At 43.8% G+C, this 21287-nt stretch overlaps 1 protein-coding gene across 6 annotated transcripts in view; it reads right to left on the reverse strand.

The window, feature by feature from the left end:
* The window catches only part of Herc4 (HECT and RLD domain containing E3 ubiquitin ligase 4), a 283320-nt gene that overhangs the window by 66760 nt on the left and 195273 nt on the right, over positions 1 to 21287 (reverse strand). For all 6 annotated transcript variants that reach the window (XM_065439437.1, XM_065439436.1, XM_065439434.1 and 3 more), the window contains 4 exons: positions 20428 to 20523; positions 15112 to 15230; positions 9005 to 9052; positions 8853 to 8919 (listed from right to left, as the gene is read on the reverse strand). In XM_065439437.1, the coding sequence (XP_065295509.1) occupies positions 8853 to 8919; positions 9005 to 9052; positions 15112 to 15230; positions 20428 to 20523 (330 nt within the window). The remainder of the gene's footprint in view (positions 1 to 8852; positions 8920 to 9004; positions 9053 to 15111; positions 15231 to 20427; positions 20524 to 21287) is intronic.

The following is a 21287-nucleotide window of genomic DNA, read 5'->3' on the forward strand; positions in this document are numbered from 1 at the left end:
CTTGCACCCCCTTATGTTGTTTTCTCCACGTGGCACTCACATCTGTAATTTGGTTTCATTGCAGAGCTAAACACCGCCAGCAGCAGGTTTAGTTGCAGAATAGTACGAAACATCATGCAAGTGCTGCGCTGCCAATGCTACCTAAGAGTGGGGTTACTCGAGTGCAGAAGGGAGTCCTCCTTTTTGGCTTGTGGTCAGCAGTGTGTACAGAATTCTCACATGCCGGCTGGCACGCTCTGCAGGTGAAGTAACTCGAGAAGCGGTTGGCAAAGAACGAACGCTTTATTAAAGGTTAGTGTAGCTTTTATAGCCTTTATCTTGTGACGTCACCGCAGCCACTGCCGATTCACAAGAGGCATGGCCGGTGAATCTAACACGTGCCAGCAGCGCATGTTGATTCATAACAATTCTTCCCCCTTAAGGACTGAAGCGGTCGGGGGGCCGGTGCTCCCGTTTCGACCTGCACAGTGTCACTTCAGCGCGATCAGTCACTTGCGTCTTGCTGGTAGCACCCTCGGCTTCGGCCCGCCCATCTAACGGCGTTCGAATGTGGATGCCTACTTGAGCCTGACTGTGACTGCTGTCGTGTCCTTAAGAGTGTGAGTCTGCCGCTGCGTTCTGGCTGCCTTCAGTCGTTGGTACTTGCATGGGGGCCTCGGGTTCCACTGCTTCTCCTTCCACGCTGGTCCTCCTGCTCTTTAGCTGGTCGAGGTGGTGGCGATGTTGCTCCCCATCTGCAGTCTTTACCGCTGCCATTTGCGAGCCTTCGGTGGACTCTACCGAGCCTGGTTTCCATTTGTCACCCACTCCGTAGTTCTTGAACCAGACGTCTTTGCACAGCGGTTGGCCACTGTTGCACGTACCTGCAGAAGGGAAAGGTCGTGACACGACGTTGTGCAATAAAGAACATGGCTGATATCCGAGAAGCATGGAAGCTGGGGTTTGCCTATTTGGCAAGGGAGTGCACCGATAATGCGAAAGAATGTGGTCCAGCCAAGCTTGCAAACTGCCACATGTGTTTTTGTTTAACCCTTGTTTGACAGTCCATACTGCTCTTTCTGCCAGGCATGCGGTTTCTAGGGAGCTGTCCGCAAATGAGCGATGGCATTGCGCTTCATAAATGCCCCGAACTCTTCGCTAGTAAACTGCGGCCTGTTGTCCGTCATAAGGGTCCTCGGCAAACCGAACCGGCTGAACATAGTCTGCAGTGCTTCAATTGTCTTTGCCAAACTGGCGGTCTTCATAGCGGTAACCTCGATCCATTTCGTATGGGAATCAACCACAATCAACATGTTACCTTCCACAGGACCTGCAAAATCGACATGGACCTTAGACCATGGCTCCTCTGTGTCCGGCCAAGGCACGGGTTGTCGGGCAGGAGGCATGCTGCCCCATTCTATGCATGTTGGACACGTGTTGACCAGCTTCTCAATGTCCCGATCGAGCCCTGGGTACCAGAAAACAGAACATGCCAGGTTCTTCATAGCCGTTATCCCTTGATGTGCATCATGCAGCATACACAGCATTGACTGCCGCGCACTTGTTGGAATAACCGCTCGATGGCTCCAGTACACAATTCCATGGCTGTACGTCGGTTCTTCTTTCCTGTGCATGTACACGTGTAACGGCTCCTGAGCAGGTTGCAAGTACTGTGGCCAGCCATTCTGAATGTAATCGCGAACTTGCGCGAGGTTGCTGTCGTCAACAGTCATCTTAGCCAAGTCACTCGCCGACAGAGGACAGGTGTTGAGGTGATCGGTCAGAAGAACATACTCACGAGCGTCATCTTCTGCAGCCTTAGTGTTATGCTCCTGCCGCACCGGTAAACGGCTGAGGGTGTCTGCAGGAATCAACGTCTTTCCTCCTTTGAACTGAAGTTTGTAGTTGTAGGTGCTTAGCAAGAGGGACCAAAGCTGAATCCGGGCAGCGGCCATGGCGGGAACGGGCTTGTCGGGGCTGAAAAGGCTCAGAAGAGGTTTGTGATCTGTAACAAGCGTGAAATGATTCCCGAGAAGATTTTCCCGGAACTTTGTAACCCCGAAGACAACAGCCAATGCCTCTCTTTCAATTTGTGCATAACTGCACTCAGCAGCTGAAAGCGTTCGCGACCGGAGCCCAATTGGTCGATCTTGCCCATTTACTCTGTGATATAGCACTGCGCCAACGCCACACGACGACGCATCGTTTTCCAAGATAAGCGGCTTACTTGGATCGTAGCGTGCCAAGAACTTAGCTTCCTCTAGCACCCGCTTTGTTGCTTGGAACGCATTATCTTGTCTCACTCCCCACTGCCAGCGTGTGTTCTTTCTTAGCAGCTCATGCAGCAGCTCTAGAAGAGTAGCCAAGTTTCCCAGAAATGAGTGGTAGTAGGTCACAAAGCCCAAAAATGCCCGTAGTTCCGTAACACCAGTTGGCTTCGGCATTTTCATTATTGCAGCAATGTTGTCCGTCTGAGGTAACAATCCGATCGTATTTATACGATGTCCAAGAATTCAACGTCTGCTTGTCGGAACTTGCATTTTTGCGGATTCAGCTTGACACCGTGTTGCCGGAAACGTCTGAAAACTTCACGCAGCGTCTCCACAGTTGCCGCATTTCTCCGCGACTACCACATTATCCAAATATACTCTATTATATGTCCATTATACGTCCAAAATGCCTTGCAGGATGCCGTCCATACGTCTCTGAAAAATCGCAGGAGCAGAGGCTACACTAAAAGGAAGCCTATTAAAGCAAAAGGGGCCTTTCGGAGTGTTTACGACCAAAATCTTCTTTGTTTCCTCGTCAAGCGGCAAATGACTGCAAGCCTCTTTCAAGTCGATAGTGCTGAATACTTCACCACCGTTTAGGTTTGCAAAGATATCCCGTATTTTTGGCAATGGATACTGCTCCGTGACACATGCAGCATTTGCGGTCACCTTAAAATCGCTACACAACCGAAGGGAACCGTTCTTTTTCATAAAGGGAACCAGAGGCGTGGCCCAGTCTGCACTGTCGACAGGCGAGAGAATGCCATGCTTAACAAGTCTGTCTATTTCATTTGACACTTGCTCCCACATTGCATATGGCACAGAACGTGCTTTGCAGAACCGCGGCATCGCATTTTCCCGCAACCGCTAATGGATTGCGGGTCCATCAATTAGCCCTAGACCTGGCGTAAACAAATCGCTGAACTCCTCTAAGAGCGCGCTAACCAAAGTACTGTCAGGGACATTTTGCTCACCGGAGGTTTCCTCGCCGAGAATGCTGAGGACGGGCCTTCCGCTATGCTCAAATGCGCTGATGACATCGCTCCCGTACAAGTTCGGGCCATCGCATTGCAGTACGGTTAGAGTTGCATCTAGGGTCTTTCCCGTGTACAAGATCGGAAGCTTCAGCTGACCCCTCACGGGAAGCTTGCCAAGAAAGCAGGACAAATGCAAGGACGCCTCGCAGAGTGCAGGCCAAGCATGCCAATGCTTGCAGTATGTTTTCCACATAATGATGGAGACAGGCAATCCGGCATCCACTTGCACTGTCAGTGGAATTCCGCTCCAGCAGAGGGTGCGAACCACGGGCTTGACCCAGTTTACCGACGTAGTATACAAACCCAGAAGACAAAGTTCGTTGCCGTCGCTCTCTGAAGAATGCTCCTCACAAAGGGCCCCCCCTTGTTTCCATACACACATTTCAGCTAGGTGCCCTTTACGTCAGCAGCGAAAACACTCCGCCAGGCGAAACTTGCACTTTGCTGCCTTGTGTTTAGTGCTACCGCAGCACGGGCAAACGACATCTTCGTTTGGACGAGAAGTGCTCGGATTAGTCTTGTGGTAATACGGTTGACCTTGCACCTTGATCCTCATGGCATGGACGTTGCCATAATCCTGTGTCTTCTCCATATGATCAACGTTGAGGGCTGCCATCTCGGCTGCTAAAGCTATATCTTCGGCTTCTTTCAGCATCAGTGAAGGTCTTGCCAAAAGCTTCCGACGAATGCCGGCATGACGTAGACCACAAACAAGTCTGTCTCGTAGCATCCTGTCCCGTGCCTCGCCAAAGTTGCAACAGCAGGCCTTCTTCCAAATTTCCACAATTAAGTCTTTTGTTGCCTCGTCGGAATGCTGGCATCTCATAAAGAACTTGTAGGGCTCCACTATTTCGTTTCCCTGTGGCGCAAAGTGTTCTGCCAGCAGTTCAAGCAGCTTCTCGTAGGTGAGGTTTTCAATCTTTGCCGGCGCGCACCGTACCGTTATTATGCCGACTGTTGCCATGCTTAAGGCTGCCGTTAGCAGGGCTCGTCGTTTCTTCGAGTCAACGATTTCATAAGCTTCAAAGTAGGACTGCAGACACATCTGGTAGGTGTCCCAACTGTCTTCTGTTTCGTTGAAACCTGGCAGTCTGGCGTGGGCTGCCATGGAGCAGACACGGCCCGGTGGTGGGCAGCCTCGTCGCCACTGAAGTAACTCGAGAAGCGGTTGGCAAAGAACAAACGCTTTATTAAAGGTTAGTGTAGCTTTTATAGCCTTTATCTTGTGACGCCACCACAGCCACTGCCAATTCACAAGAGGCGTGGCCGGTGAATCTAACAAAATAAACATGTGTGAGCGGCGCATGCTGATTTATAGCAGCAAGGCTGCCCTGCAAGAGGCTTCAGAGTGGGGCACCAGGATGGACAAACACAATCATTCGAATGTGTCCCCATTCACATGAGTGTACATGCGAACAATTAGGTGTTGGTGTCCACCATGGGGGCGAACATATTCGCTCGATATCCTGTCCTAGCAAGTCGGACTTCCTCAATTCGTCTGCACCCATCGGCCTGTTCTATTGATAGTAATTTGGCTGGCTAGATTGGTGTTAAAAAGTGCAATAAATGCCATTTTGATTGTTCACACTGCTGTGTTGTCATTCCTTTGTCACAAGAGCAGGTATGAGGCCCCCCACAGTACACCAAAATTTCTGATACAATGTGCCGCCTCACTCGGAAAGTTGGGCATGACCAAAATGCGCGATGTTGCAAACATTGTGGCTATGACAAAGCTGCCATCATTCATGTTGTTTCCAATGTACTTGGTTTCACTGGCTTTACAAGCCCCTACTTTCCAAAAGTGAAAGCTAACAATAAGAAGATCTTAGTTGATTCAGCATGACAAGATAAACCTCAACATAACAAAGTCAGTAAAATCAAAAATTTGCTTTGTTATTTCGAAATTTCATTGTATTGAAATTTGACCTTTTATGTAAATAAGTACAGTCGCCAATAGATTTTTTCTTACACAGAAAGGGGCCGCAGAATTTCCCGAATTATCGGCCAATCGAGAAAAGCAAATTGGAATGAAAAAACAATTTTTATAAATTTGACAATCGGCAAGGAATGATATGGTTTCATGCCACGTACGTCGACGATATCTTCATATTGGCAGTACGAATTTAGTGAAGCCGGCCACGCTTTCATGTGCACTCCACCCCCACGGCTGATACGTCACTCGTACTGGGTTCCACTTTGGCGGTCACTCTTGTCGCGCGGCGCACGATTTGAGAGGTGCCCATTTGCAAGCAGCCGCTTGTAATTCAATCATTTGACCACCTGCATACGCGGAAGTTCTTATTTATTGTCTCGGCATTCCTTTACAGCGCAGTGAAATTTCATTATATTGAACTCACATACATGCACTTCGTTATATTCAGGTTCTAAATACATAGTGTTTTACGAACAAGAGCTTATGAAAAATTGAATACTTCGTTACATCGAGAATGTCGTTATACTGAAGTTCGTCATGTTGAGGTTTAACTGTACCTGATTGTTGCGTGAAATACATTTCGTAAAAAGGGACAGAGAAAAGAGGAGTGAAGCGCCAAACTACCAACTGTTTAATGAGAGCTTCAGAAACACAGAAAAAGAGACAACTTCTGCGCATGCGCAGAGAGCCAAGGTATGACGCAAAACAACATAGTCCTGATAACATATCTCAAAGAAAGCCCATTTCTGCAGAATAGGTACAATACGACAGATGTATTGCCGACACAATCACACCCTTTCTTTTTAATCTAGAACACTTCCAACAACTCTCTCGCAGTCTCATCTTTCAGCTACTAATTTTCAGCTACTACCAGGAGAGCAAAGCTAAAAAAAAAAAAAAAACACATACAGTATGGTTGAAACGGTGCATCTATGAAGGAAGTTGAGAGTGGCCTGCCCCAATAATAAACGAGAAGAAAGCGAGTTAACCGAGGGGCACAATTTTTATTAGTCGTATCATAAGAAGCCAACAAACACTGACACCAAGGACAACATAGGGGAAATTACTTGTGCTTAATAAATGAAATAAAGAATCGATAAATTAATCGAAATGAAAGTGGATGAGAAAACAACTTGCCGCAGGTGGGGAACGATCCCACAACCTTCGCATTTCGTGTGCGATGCTCTACCAATTGAGCTACTGCGGTGCCGTTTCCCCATCCACTTTCTTCGGCATTTATGTTTCCTAGTAGAATCTTGGGAGTGTTAGCCAGCGCCACCACTCACAGACCTTGGCAGCGGACGTGGAACGTCCTTTCTACTGCAGGCATCACGAGAACGTGATCTTTTTGGGTGAAGGCAACTGGTCAATAAACCCACACATGCTACCTGAAGACATCAATGTTGCCGGATGCGAAGGTTATGGTATCGTTACCCACCTGCGGCAAGTTGTCTTTTAATCCACTTTCATTTCCATTAATTTATTGTTTCTTTATTTATTAAGCACAAGTAATTTTCCCTATGCCCTAATAATGAAGTACGCGAGCATTCAAATTCAAGCTTTACTAATCATATGTGCAGGAATTTGTTCTGCGGTTCCTGTACATTACATTCAAGCTTGGCAAACCAGCAGAAGTTTTTTTTTTAAGCAAGCACATTAGTTCTCAGCATTCCATGCTTTTTACAGTGCAGCAACAATGATTAAGCTAGAGATGAGCTGCGTGGGCATGCAGGTCCAAATGGTGGTCTCTGTGGACCGACTTTGAAGAAGTTTAGGTGTGCAATGAAAAAAGCTCGTATGTAGGCAAAAGTGCCAAAGTAAATTTTCACTGTGAAACCTAAACTGCCACTGAGAGTTGGTGACATATGACATACATCAGCCTATCAAGTGGTTGAATGCAAAATGGCTGTCTCATAATGAAATTTCAAATACATATTAATAGGCTGAAGCTCAGGATTCAGCAAAAGTCTTATGGTGCATCCAATGTTGATGGTGTTGTGAAAGGCAATAGATTCTTAAACTGCCCTACTACTCAGAAATGTTAATGGCTTGTGCCATATCGGAAAATTTTGTCAGCAAATGTGTGGAAACTTTTCAGCTGTGAATAAATTTGAATAAGTGCAATTTTTGGTGCCTCAAGATAATTATTTCAGGCATTTCTGATATAAATTTAGCATTGCAAAAATACTTTATTCAATACCAGAAGATTCGTATAATTACTTCAGGTGCCAATTAATCCTGACAGTTGAAAACATGGTTTTAAATCATTTCTTGCATTTTCAGTATTGCTAAAAACAATGTAGCAGCAGAAAAAATATCAGTATGAAAATTTCAGGGAATTTCGTTGTGTCCACAAATGTGAACTCAATGCATTCACTCTCATAAGTTTATTAGACATGGAAGTATAAACGGCCGTTTTACAAGCAGTGCGTTTGGAAAATGCCCAGTCAATAGCAAAGTTTGCCTGATGTGAATCATTCTAAAAAAAGTGTCCATCGATTATGATACTACCTAATGCGTAATTTGAGCGCAGCTTATTACATCTTTTAATTTCACAATATGTTGAGGCAAAGAATTTTAGACTGAAATCATTGCACCGACTGGCAGTGGGCCAGTGCCACCAGCACCTTCGTAGAGGGAGGGGCAATATAGGAACACTGGCATGATCAGCAGCATCAGAGCCAGCTGTGGAAGATGACGACCAGCTGTGGAAGAAGATGACGACCACGAACATGAAAGCAGTGGCATGAGCATGTTCACACGGTTATGCTGAAAACACTGACCAGCCAGCTGTGGTAGTAGACAACAAACGCATGAGCAGTGGCAAAATCGCATTTGTGCGGTTACGCTGAGGGACGCCAGTGCTCAACCTGTGAATGGTGCCCAAGAAGATAATGAAAGACAAGAATCCATTACATGACTACATACTGGTGCCACAATTAAAAACCGAGATGTCTATTTCTACTTTTCCATCTACTGTAGCATACTTTCTACATATTAATCAATTTTGTAGGATGGGTCCCATAAGAACTGTCCCAAGAAGTATGCAATGTTTTAATCATTACTTTCATGAGTACCTTTGGGGTGTTATTTTGGCATGTACAATTGTACACACAGTGCATGAAGGGCATAACTGAGATCCTATCGTAAAATGCTTTTGAGACATGATATTAACATGCACATCTTGTACATGCACTTTAATAGCTTTGTTGGATCATATTTATAACACGGACAATTTTGTTAGGCCATCATGACATTAGAATATAGAACTATGATACAGCTTGAAAGGCATTTTCATCATATTAAAAAAATCTATGCTAACAATAGTAATAGCTGATAGGGTTTAGCATCTATAGAAAAGCATGAGCTATGACAGATACTGTAAAACGAGGTGCGAATTACTTTGGCCCACGTTATATGTATATACATTTAATGTACTGTTAAATCTCAATAACGTAGGTGCTATAGCATATCCTGTTCCCATCAGAGTGTTGACACCCCCCACTCCTCTTCAGGGGTGGTGGAAATTGAACCTGATTGCACAGCAGCAACAAAGTGAACAACAAAGAAATTGTGCCCCAGTGTTAAGTAGAATGACAAATACTAGTGTCACAATTTAATAAAGGTAATTACCTCAAATGTTAGAAAAAATGCGTTTTCCAGGTCGTCTCCATCATAGTCCAACAGGTTTTGCAGACCCCTGCATCCCATATGAAACAGAATGTGATCAATGCTTTATCGAGCTTTCCTGTATCTATTAAATGATAAAAATACCGCCTACTTACTTGGCTAATGTAGGGGAGAGGTCTTGCAAATCCTTCAGTGTTGGTTTCCTGTGCAAGTGTAAGAGCTTGTCAATACAAACAAAAGAAATATATTTATTCAAATACTCTGAAATTACTTTCATTCCCCCACATCTATGCATGTTCTGAATACCACACACAATAACTATCTCTTATTATTGGTTTGTTTTGTGGAGTTGCAATAGCTGCCAAATTTCATCCCTGAAGCTGCTGCAGAGACTAACCATGCAGGCATTAGAGGTGCAAGAGCGTTTCCATAAAAATGAAAAAACACTGATAATTAGCTAAAACGCTTCACCTTAAAAAAATATTCAGAGAACTTTTCGATACTGCAAAATGTGAAAGCACTTATGCTCCACAACTAGATAATTTTCTAAAGTTATCATCATGCCGTAGCATGTGCTTCAAAAGATGTGTCAAGCCATTCAACCAGGGATGTTGTATGTACCCCAAGCAAGCATTTAGGAAGGAAAAGGGCCACAAAAAAAGACAGCATCTTGTCAATTCCAAACCTGTAACAGCAGAAAACCTTGATGGCATAATTTTAAGTTGTTACAAGTTAGAACAATGTTTATAAGTACAATGACAAGCCTGCCTCGCAGGCCAAATGCAACTATGGGTGCCACACCAAAAATTAGGGTGATGAACTATTCGTCTGACAGTAATGCATTAGCATCAGTTTTTGCCCCCCATTTATCAATACCTTTAGCTATACAGCAGACAGAACCCAAACACAACCACTCATGTTACCACCGGAGTGTGCAACACATGTCCAGACTTGCCCAAGAGCAAAACGCATTTGCTGACGGCTGAGCACCAACTGTGCAAGGATGCATTCCAGCGCAGGGAGTATCCCGCCTCCATCAGGTGCCCCCTCCTCTTCCACCTCTGTCAGCTTCCTCTTCACTCATCTCCCCTCTTTTGCGGAACAGAAGCTAACAGATGGGTTTCTGTTTGCATGACTGTACAAATTCTGACACATTAAAATCCTAATATAGGAGTGCAGTCATGTGCCCCATAGTGCTGTAGCAGTCTGCTGGCACCATCTATCATTGAAACAATCCCTCACCCCAAAGTTCCTTGGCTACAGCAAATACCACTGCACTGGCAAACACACTCTCGAAGACTTTTGAAGTAACAAAGGTTGTGGCGTAGGAGGGGTGCTTGGATTAGTTCCACCCGATTAGACGCCCAGCCCTGGTACTGCAGGATTGCGTGGGTGAGCCTCTGTTGGTTGAACATTGGAGGCCATGGGCACCAGTGCTACCTTTAGTCAGGTTATGCTGCGGCAGACACAGGCTAATAAAGCGCTGCCTTAACTCTATCGTTACTGCGAGAAAATGGTCATTTCTTATAGGTCTCGGAAAAAAATTATTTACCTCTACAAATAATATTCCAGCACACATTGCAGCATAGCATATTGTGCATAATGAAATGCTCTTCCCAAAAAACATACACTGCCAAACAAAAAATTTATTAAGTAAAACAAAAATTCTAAAGTGTGGCATTTTTGCTGCCAGTTGATAAAAACAACAATTAAAAAACACGATACCTACAAAAACATTAATATCAAAGGAAATTCAGAATATACAATTGAAAGATAAATAACCAAAAGATATTGTCTGAAAAAAAAAAATAAACGCTCAGTACACCGCCATTCTTTAGATACAAAAAAGAAACTAAGACCAGTTCATCGCTCATGCCATGCGGCGAAACAGTTCCTGGATCTTGTGAAGCATAGGTGCACTATGGGCTTTTCCCAAAGAACATCTGGCTTTTGTTCAACTTTGCGGTCCTCGTAACACATTTTGCAGTTCCGCCTTTTCGCATCTTCTGAGGATGGTCCGATGAGAAGCCCAAGGAACATACTTCATCAGTTCATCTAGAGTCATGCACCTCTAGGACCGATCACTGTCAGCGTAGCTAGGCAACTAAAAGATTATGCATCCAAGCATATCTGTTTGCATTTTTGCAGATTGTCTTTATCACCTCTGCAGAGAAGAAGAGTATGAAAAAATCCCATGGCATTGTAAACTGCCTTGCGCTAATCTGTTGTGCCCAGCAGAGATGTGCTACGGGTGGCCTTCTTGGCGTGAATGGAAGTTTCTTTGCTGCCAATGGCAGCACAACATAACCAAGCGAAGTATGCACCCTGAATATGATCAGTAGAGTTCTCAGGTCATGCAAAAAAATCGGCAGATAAGAACATGCAAGGAAGGAGACCGCTCAAGGCTGTAAAGGAAACTCGCCGGTGAACAGCTGCAAATGTCCCCTCACGCTCACTCAAAACATTGTCGCCGTCAGAGCTTGGATTTGCTTTGCTGTCATCTTCGGAATCATAAATCGAGTCCTCATCCCTAAATTGAAGTGCGGGTGCAGCACAGTTTCGAGCACGACGCTTTCCTCGCGATGAAGCCACACGGAACGACACCATTGGAGCAAATTTCGTTTAACTGCGCAGTGACACCGGCAGCGCCCCTTGCCTGGATTTTACAAGAGAAGCAAAACAGACTCTTGGAATCTGGTTGAAAAGGCCAGGTCCACATGTTGGACATGTCGCAGACATTCAGAAATACACTCTGATGGAATAAAACGACTCGTACTGCAAACTCAAGCTCACTAGTGAAGAGCTGGTATCATTTTCGGTTAATTATCACCGCTCAGCACTGTTGGACAGGAAAGCCAGCAATATAATTTAATTCTTGACTTGCTGGGAGTCATTTGGTTACAAAATTTTTATGCTAGTGCAGCGTAATCGTGAGTGGCATGCTTTTTTTCTCGAGCGTGGCAGAGGGTGACAGCCATGTTTCTTTTCGCTAGAACATATGCACATTAGTTCGCAAATAGGACCGTCAAAAATTACAACATCGCTGGAGTGCGAAAATTTAAACTGATTCTGACAGCTCAGTGCTAGTACTAACAACTGGATGGCATTAAGTCGATAAGAAGTGGCTCTAACATGTTGAAATCGATGGTCCAAAGCATAAGACACCAGTGATCAATTTGAATAGGCGTGGTAACGAAAGAGTTAAGCTCTTGGTGGTGCATAGCTACCGAACCCAGCACCATCCACAATGGACCTAGCAACGGATCACGGCCTACTGCAGCCTCCAGTATACCTACTGACAACATTCCTTGGAAGGCATGTTAGGGGACATCAAAATTCGTACACTGGCTCTTCAGGAGGGACAATGTGCAGTGGCAGTCTCCTCAATCGATCAAGTTCGTCCCAGGCCTGTAGGTCAAATAGTAGCTCTAGCTGCACTTAGTGTCAGTGCTCAATGCATTACACATGGTGAACTCAGTGCAGAAACCCGACACTAGTGCCTGACAAGGCCCAACAGATGCTTGTGATCCATGAATGTCTCCACATGCTGACCCCACACATATTGCTGAAACTAGAGAATTGAGCCCACCAAACACCTCAGCCAGAACCTTCCTCTCCAACTGGCTGTAGATCTCCTTGGCTTCTGTCAGGCACTGCTACGCAAATGCCCTCCCCCCCCCCCCTCCTCCCACAGGCTTCTCCACTACCAATTTCAACATGTGAGCCAGAACTGCACAATTCCATATGGTGATACATCATGTAACACTGCAACAATGGTGACATGACATCATAATAAACCAGGACATCTGCAAATATAAACAGCCTTTCACTCAGTCCCACAACGCCAACAACAGTGCCACAATGCATCTTTCTCGGGCAGTTAGTGTGGAGAATACAGCATAGACAACGAACTTAACAGTAACTTTAATAAAAATTAAGCCACAAATTCCGCAGCTTGTGCACATCCTTCAAGTCTGATGCTCAAACAATTGCCTGTATTCTCTCAGGCACTGGGTTAATATCTGTATCTATAGTGAAGCCCAAGTATACTGCTCATTCTACTCCAAATGTGGATTTCTTTGGCTTCAGCTTCAATCAAACTGCATGGAGCCTGTTGAGCACCTAATCTGAGCACATGAGATGATCCTCTTGTGATCCCCCTTTGCCAGAATACAGTCAAAATAAACATCTACCTTGTTACATCCTTGCAACAGGTTTTCAATCTCTTGTTAGAAGAGTGAAAGTGCTGACACCCCCATGAAAGGCAAGCAATTGCATTGAAACAACCTTCAGCAGATTTGGAGCCCCATCACGTACTTCATCAAAGCAATGCATACGTCTTGATCTCGTCTGCCTTGTTCACGGCGAGCTTGAAATTGCCATTTATACCACATCTTTCTTGAATACTGGGATTAGCAACATTGCTCATGCTGACATTCGCACTGGCTATAAGAGTACTTTTACACTGCAGTATTTGAATTTCTTAGTCTTCTAAGCCCTGGAAAGTATTTGATACTGTACCTGGCTTAAAAAATCATGCCTTTGAGGCCTTTCAAAGTACCAAGAGCTTTGAAAATAAGTCGGGAAACTTGCCTGCCAAATCTACTGCATTGGTGCACATGCAGTGGCATTCTAAAGCTTTTGCCCAATTCCTTCCGAAAACCCAAGACTAACTCCTGACAATAAACACTATCACCTCAGCTTCTGTTTTCTCAAAACTCTGCTTCCACCTATGCCTTGTAAACGACAGCTGCCCAGTGGCCGAAGTAGCCTCTCAGCTGCTATTGGACTTTGCAGGATGCAGCCCAGGGAAACGCTGCATAAATTTCACCTTATGAAAAAATGGCTCCTGTGTCCCCCCTGCAAAAACTGACTGGGCTTAGACAAGTACTGATGCACAAATACAGATGCTGCGACCCCAAAGCATTCATGGCATCGCCACAATGACTGTGACATTCGAGGATCCCAGCTCCACAAACCATGGGCTGCTAACAACAGTTGTACTGGTTTCAATGTTGGTTTCATCATTGGAATCATAGTTGGAGATTGTATCTGCCACTAACATGGAACACTGAGCTCGTGCTGAAAAATCAGTAAGGTTACTAGAACCAGGACCACAACCATGTTGCACATTTTCACTGTGCCTGTACACTAATGCTTACAAGCTACTAGTAGGCTCTTGTATAAACAAGCACTTTTCCCTGCCTAATGTTCTTGCAAGGAACAAAATGCAGATTGTGAAATCTGTACAAGCCACTTTGCCGCTTGCAGCCTTTTCACCATGCAAAAGGCTGCAAATATCATTCACTACTGCTGGACCAGTCACCTGCTGTACTCTCTTGATGGATGCCTCCATACTTGTGATGATCTGGGTAGGCCGTTACTTCAACTCCAGTTCCTCAACCAATTCCATCCTCATTGTGTTGTTCCAACTACCACAGAAAAGGCAGCCTCTAAAATCGTTCAGTTTCATACTGAATGTAAACAGGTCCAACAGTCTGTGCAACATGGCTACAAAGTTCTTTACCCTCTCACTGTCCCTCTGCATCCGGCACTAAAAGTGGCAAAGGTGGCAATGAGTAGGTTGGTTCTACACAGGGGCTCAGGAACACCATGCACTTCTTCCAGAAAGTTGTGAATGATTAATCCCGGCCTCAGCAGCCGCATTTCGATGGGGGTGAAATGCAGAAACACCCATGTACCTAGAACTGAGGTGAAACAGCGCGAAAAAGACGAGGACACAAGGAAATAAATACCACAGACAAGCGCTGAATTTGTTTCCTTGTGTCCTCGTCTTTTTCGCGCTGTTTCATCTCAGTTCTAAGTATGAACCAACTAGCCCTCATCAAGATCTTACTAATACCCATGTACCGTGCATTGGGTGCACATAAAAGAACCCCAGGTGGTCAAAATTGATCTGGAGTGCCTCACTACGGCGTGCCTCATAATTAAATTGCAGTTCTGGCACATAAAACCCCAGACTTTAAATAATAATAATAATAATAATAATAATCTTGTGAAGGCACAGGAATCGCATGTGATAACACATTAAAGAAACACTATAAGATTCTTTTTTTTTTTCAATATTGTCCTTCTAGTAGCAAGGTCACTGCCCCCCCCCCCCAATAATTTAGAACATCAAATAATCAAGTTCACATATGGCCTCAATCTTCAATCAAATAGGATAACCTACAAATAATAATAAAAAAACTAATAAATTATATCTTAAAAGAAAGAGATATTCTAAAGAATAGACACCAACTGCTTGAGAAGCTTCTTGTAGAGAACCAGTGGGAAGGGCAGGGCTATGATGGTGAAGTTGTATATGGCCAGACCACAGACAATGCCAATGAGGTAGTACATGACATCTTCTTCAAAACTCTGAAAAAAGTTGCATAAAAAGGTGAGAACTAAAGTGTATCTTTAACAGGCAAAATACACACCCATATGCAATGATACATGATATCTTGAACTGCTTATGTGCAACACAAGATGATACTATTGTCAGTTTTTGTTAGCAATGGTGTAGAGCCATTGCTACGGTATTTATTTGAATATAAGGTGATGTTTTTTTCCTAGAATCCTTAGCCTCGAAGCCACACCCCACTTTATATGCGAGGCTGATAGGTTAAGTTACTACTTCAATATGGCAGCAGCAGTGCTACACTTCCATCAATCCAGATTTTAGACAGCAGCTCAAACTTTACCAACTAATAAGCCTTGGCAGGTGAGGCAGCGCCATATTTTTGCACATATAACCTGCAACGAGAAATAGAAAAATTTAACAGTAAAGGTGAGATGCAGGTTATACGCAAATTTCACCTTGAGGTGAGATTTCATGGCAATGCGAACTTCGCCTTGTAATGTGGATTCATAGCACTGAACTAAACGCTGCCATAAAGCCACACCATAAGGCAAAAATCACACTGCCATAAGTCACACCTCAAAGCTAAATTTGTATATAATCTGCACCAATTATTATGATTATTCCACGGTCTTTCGATTATATCTAATTTGAGGTGATCCCCACCAAGTCTGAATAATCTGTCGGCTACTCTATATGGCCTTATATTAGTGTGCATACTTAAGTTCTTTTTCTTGAGTCCCCCAAATGCACTCCACCTTATATCGTGACCACCTTATATTAGAATTAATACGGTAATTTACACAGCAGCAGCAGCTTTGCCAATGAATTGAAATTGAAATTCAAGACTCAAATGGAAGTGCTCTTGCTCTTACATATAGGTGTATAATCAATGCCTGTGCAGATATACTGGTGCAGTGCAGACTACTTAACACAAAACAGCACATCAATTCTATTCTGGCTCTAAGATTAACCTAACAGAACAGATATTCTATCTTGGTGCTGACACCAAATGCCTTCTGAACATCACATATAAAGTGCCTCATTAAAGCTTATTATGAAACCTTGAAAACCTACAATCATGTGCATGTATAGTTATGTGCATTTACAGTATAGTCCACTGTTAAAGGGAATACATTCTTAGTATTCAGTTATCTATATTGCTGAGATATAGCATATGTACTCTCCGACAAATATTTTTATGTATAAATGTACATCTCACAGATTATATCGGCAACTTCTTTCCGGTAAATTGTGATTGCATGTCCAGCTTATATATTGGCTTTATTACTGGTTAAGCACTACCTTTAATAGTGGGGTATATTGTACCTTCTCAACCTTTCTATGAAGCCCGTGAAACAAGAGGGTATAGCTGACTTCATTGATTTGCGTCAGGGTGATCCATGAGCTCGCAAATGCACAGCTATTCCTGTCTGGCATTGGGCCCACGGCCGTTGAGGTAAGTTGGTGAATTCTACTAGTCAAACGAAGCACACAGGAACCAAGCAGAGGTAGTAATGCTCAAGAGGCAGGAGAGAAGTGATCTCAACTCTTCCAATACAATGTCCATAACAATATGAATGTGCATGCTGGGGAACTACCCCGTTGCTTATCCAGAAGTGCTTTAGTGCCCTCTTAGTGAGAAGTGAATTTTGCATATTACAACAAAATCATATTTTTGTTTGCTTTTAAGGAAAAGTGGCATAGCTACAGTTCAGCAAGAGATCATGGGTGCGTAGAATTACACTGATGATAATGTATCACAAATAGTCAGGAGTCAGACTTTGAGACAAAAAATTGCAAATACAGTACAATTATGACCAAAGTGCATATCTTTGTCTTCACCCGTGTATGTAAGTCAAAGTTTCGAAACTTAGCGAGCATATTACCATGTAACTTATCGAAACTCGTGCCAATTATTTTTGCTGTGGTTGGCATGACAATTCACCAGGAAGCACTCAAGTAGGGCATGTTGCTGAACATGCATTATTGTTTCAAAAAAGCAATTTAAAAAAATGCTATCCCCTATTTTCTTTAAACTCTCCCATACTAAATTGACTGACATGTGCTGGAATATGCAGAAAATATAGAAATATTCATGTGTTTACAGAGTTACAAAACCAAGACATTTGCCAAAAAAAAACTGAAGAAAAAAAAAAAGCTCTGGTGGTTTTAAGAGTGATTACAACTGCCAGAGATGATATTCACATTTTTCATCAACCATTCCTGCCTCCTTCTAGGCATCATCTGCAAGTGTCTAGTGCACCATGATGTTGCAATGGTTCACCCCCACAGCTCCCTAGCCTAGCATTGCATGCTCCCTAGCAAGCATGCAACAGCACACTACTCCGTAGCAGCGCCAGTGTCCAACTTTTGTGATTCATGTAAATGAAAATGCTCGGAGCTCTAAATTTAAAAACTTCTGTTCTATCAATCTGCCCTTTCCTAACCATCCTGGAACATTTATGTGTCCCAAAAGTAAAAACAAAAACAAAAAGAAACATTGGCTGTAGGCATGTAATACAGGCAGTAGCAGTAATGTTATTTGGTCGGCTCGCTCATTGTATAAATTAGAAATCAGATAATTAATGCCCACTCTAAGGCCCCTGTAAGAAAACAAATCAATGAAGGGAAAATCAGATGTCCACCCGTTCGTAGCAATTGCTACAAAGGAAACCCATGCAGGTTCCTCAGAAGAAAAGCCTCAGAGTTGAAGAAAAATTTGTCCTACTCCGGGACTCAAACCCGGGACCACCACCTTTCCGGGGCAGCCGCTCTACCATCTGAGCTAACCAGGCAGCTAGCAGATGGCAGGGCAAAGTCGAATTATTCGACAATACGAAGCGAAGGCAAGTGTTTGACGTAGTAGTTCTGTGGAAACCCGCAAGGTGGAGACCTGGACCAGGATGAATTTTTCTTCAACTCTGAGGCTTTTCTTTCGAGGAACCCGTATGGGTTTCCTTAGTAGCAATTGCTATGAATGGGTGGATGTTTGATTTTCCCTTTATTAATTACTTCTTTTCACTTTGCGGGTTTCCGCAGAACTACTACGTCAAACACTTGCCTTTGCTTCGTGTTGTCGACAAATTCGACTTCACCCTGCCATCTGCTAGCCGCCTGGTTAGCTCAGATGGTAGAGCGGCTGCCCCGGAAAGGCGGGGGTCCCGGGTTCGAGTCCCGGACCAGGACGAATTTTTCTTCAACTCTGAGGCTTTTCTTTCAAGGAACCCGTATGGGTTTTCTTTGTAGCATTTGCTACGAACGGGTGGATGTCTGATTTTCCCTTTATTAATTACTTCTCTCCACCCTTGCGGGTTTCCGCAGAACTACTACGTCAAAAAAACTAATTGTAGGGTATATTAGAGTCACGTTAGAAATTCAACAAAGACCCAATGGAACAAGCTGCATTTAACCAATTGCCAGAATGTCTTGTTTCTAACTATTATTATACAGTTGAACTGATATAACGAGGTTGTACTTGCAGTGAAAAACTTGGATAGATCGAGAATTTCATTAATTCAAGGTGCGTCACAAATTCCCTTAACATTCCTGGTGAATAGTACCTTGTCAGTAATCACTTATAAACAAATTGCAAGGAGGTTAGGCCTTAATAATGTAGTTATGAGCACCATCGCATGCGATGGAGATCACGCTGAGAGCAGTGCATTGTGCTGCGGCATAAGCTTTGGATGCCATAGGTGACCGCACCAAGTGCCCACAGCCGTCATGAGATGGCGCACTCAAATGAAAAATAAAACTGCAAAAAAGATATGGATATTTGTCCTGAGAAAATAAATGTCACAGTTTCACCAGAAAAGCGGAGCATTGATGGGATAGCAAAGAGACAACTACATGAAGTTTGTAGTTTTAATAATGATCGGTGCCACGTACGCTCAGGCAAAGATTTCACTTGATGACCAAGAACACTGTCGCAACGCAAGCGAATGCTTCACACCGTGCCTCGGAAACTTGAGATTACACAACCGCCAACACTAGACATGCGAGAAAAACAAAATGCGCATCAAGGCACCAACCATTTCAGCTCGGCCTTTGCACTTGATGAATATTACCTCCAAGATACGGTGCGTGGCCCACATATAGACAGCTATGCACAGCTACAGCAAAGGAAGAGGAGAGGCAAACGCCAAGGGGAGAGGATAGATAAATGCGCCTACACCCCTCCCCCACCTCCTCTAGCGCATGCTTGATCACATTACGACATGCTCACGTCTTCCCCAACCTCCTCGCGCTGAAGGGATCGTCAGCTCTCATGCTTCTCCGAGCACTTTGAGCTGACACTTGCCCCGCAGCCTCTGCAAGTTGTTACACAACAAATGGTGGAGCAGTGTTTTCTGTATACCGCATCCCGGCGTGCGCATTTCAACGTCATTTCTGATGCTCGAACTTGTCATGCGGAAAGGCGCTTGCAAATAAGTTTTTCCTCGGCCGACATTCTTATAGCATTATGAAAAGGATAAAAACGAACATTTAGAGCTTTTTTCTGCCTGTATGTGTGCTGCCATTTAAAGGTTGACACCAAGAAAGTGTAACAAAATAATTGGTCTTAACTTTACGAGAGATAAAATTTAAAGCAAGCTGCCATGAAATACAATGGCTAATCGTATGGCTAACGCAAGTTTTCATGACACGTAGGCTCTCATGTCACGCAAGCTTTCATGGGTGCCACAGACCGACATCTCTGCAGAAAAAATTCAACAGAGACACTTAAGACTCCTTACATGTGGGTATGCGAAAGCATTTAACATTTGTAGACCTCGGAATGCCATGAACGCACTCACGTTATACACTCATGACGTCGGGTCACCTCTACCCATTGGCTGCACATACTCAATGACGCACACACTAGGCACACCTTTTAGTCAGCCAGAGCCGTAGAGCTGCCGTGTCATCAGGGAACCATGCTCGTCTTGCAGCCCGGAGCCCCAGGTTCACAGACCACACAGACCGAAATTTACCAAATTTTGACAAATAGAATTAAGAATAGAAATTACGATTTTGACGATAGGAATTTGTCGTCAATACCAGGATTTTTTGACGTGTTTTTACTCTTTGTGCCGTCGGTCATTTTTGGTACCATTTTCTGGTCACATCAGCTATGCCAACTGATTTTCACACAATGGGGCATACAATGCTTTCGGATTAGAAAAGAAACAGCATGCCATGATGTATGACAAACATAACAGTATCACACACCTGAGTGTTGAACCATATACACCGGGACTCTGGGTACTCTGTGAACATTCCATACTTTGGATCCAAGATCTCCTTCAGCAGCAGGAGAAAGAACTCCTACGCAGGTGTTGAAAAGAGAAAACAAAGAACCTTATTTTTCCCCCCCCCCAAAAAAAACGTGCACATAGGCTAAAAAGCAAAATAAATACAAATAAGCATCGGCTAGCCAACAATGCAACTGCTCTACCAGGGGTGGTGCCATGAATTTTGACTTGGAGGGGGGGGGGGGGGGGAGGGGAGGCACCCACAGCAAGTGACTTCCTTCAGGGAGGGGGGGGGAGGCACCCACAGCAAGTGAGTTCCTTCAGGGAGGGGGGGGGAGGCGGGGAACTTATGCAATGTGTTGTGACTATTTTTGACCGGGCTGAAGGCCTTCTAAACACATCAGTGTGAATAAGCCACTAGAGCATCACAGTAAGATATGAATTAAAATTTAGCTTATTTACACAGCAGTGCTTCTGCTAAGAAAATTAAAATATTTATAATACATGGTAAAGCACATACATAAAGGAACAGTATTAAATGAGCAAAAAAAAAAAAAATCAGGTACTCAGCAGCAACAAAGTAACATCAGTTTACTAATCACAATATAGCTTCAAAACAGTATATTTCACAACAGGAGAGAGGACTAACACCTCCAAGCAACGTGCATATCAATTCCAACTTTTTTAAGGACGTGTTAGATTAAAAAATATTAGAATTAACACACTCTTGTGGAGCCAGCTGGTGATTCTAAATGCTGGAAATGGGAAAAAGAATAACAAGAAAGTATATAGGAAAAGAATAGCAAAAACAAATAGAAGAGAGGAGAGAACTGCAAA

This window comes from Dermacentor albipictus, chromosome 1 (assembly GCF_038994185.2).
Source record: "Dermacentor albipictus isolate Rhodes 1998 colony chromosome 1, USDA_Dalb.pri_finalv2, whole genome shotgun sequence".
Taxonomy (NCBI): domain Eukaryota; kingdom Metazoa; phylum Arthropoda; class Arachnida; order Ixodida; family Ixodidae; genus Dermacentor; species Dermacentor albipictus.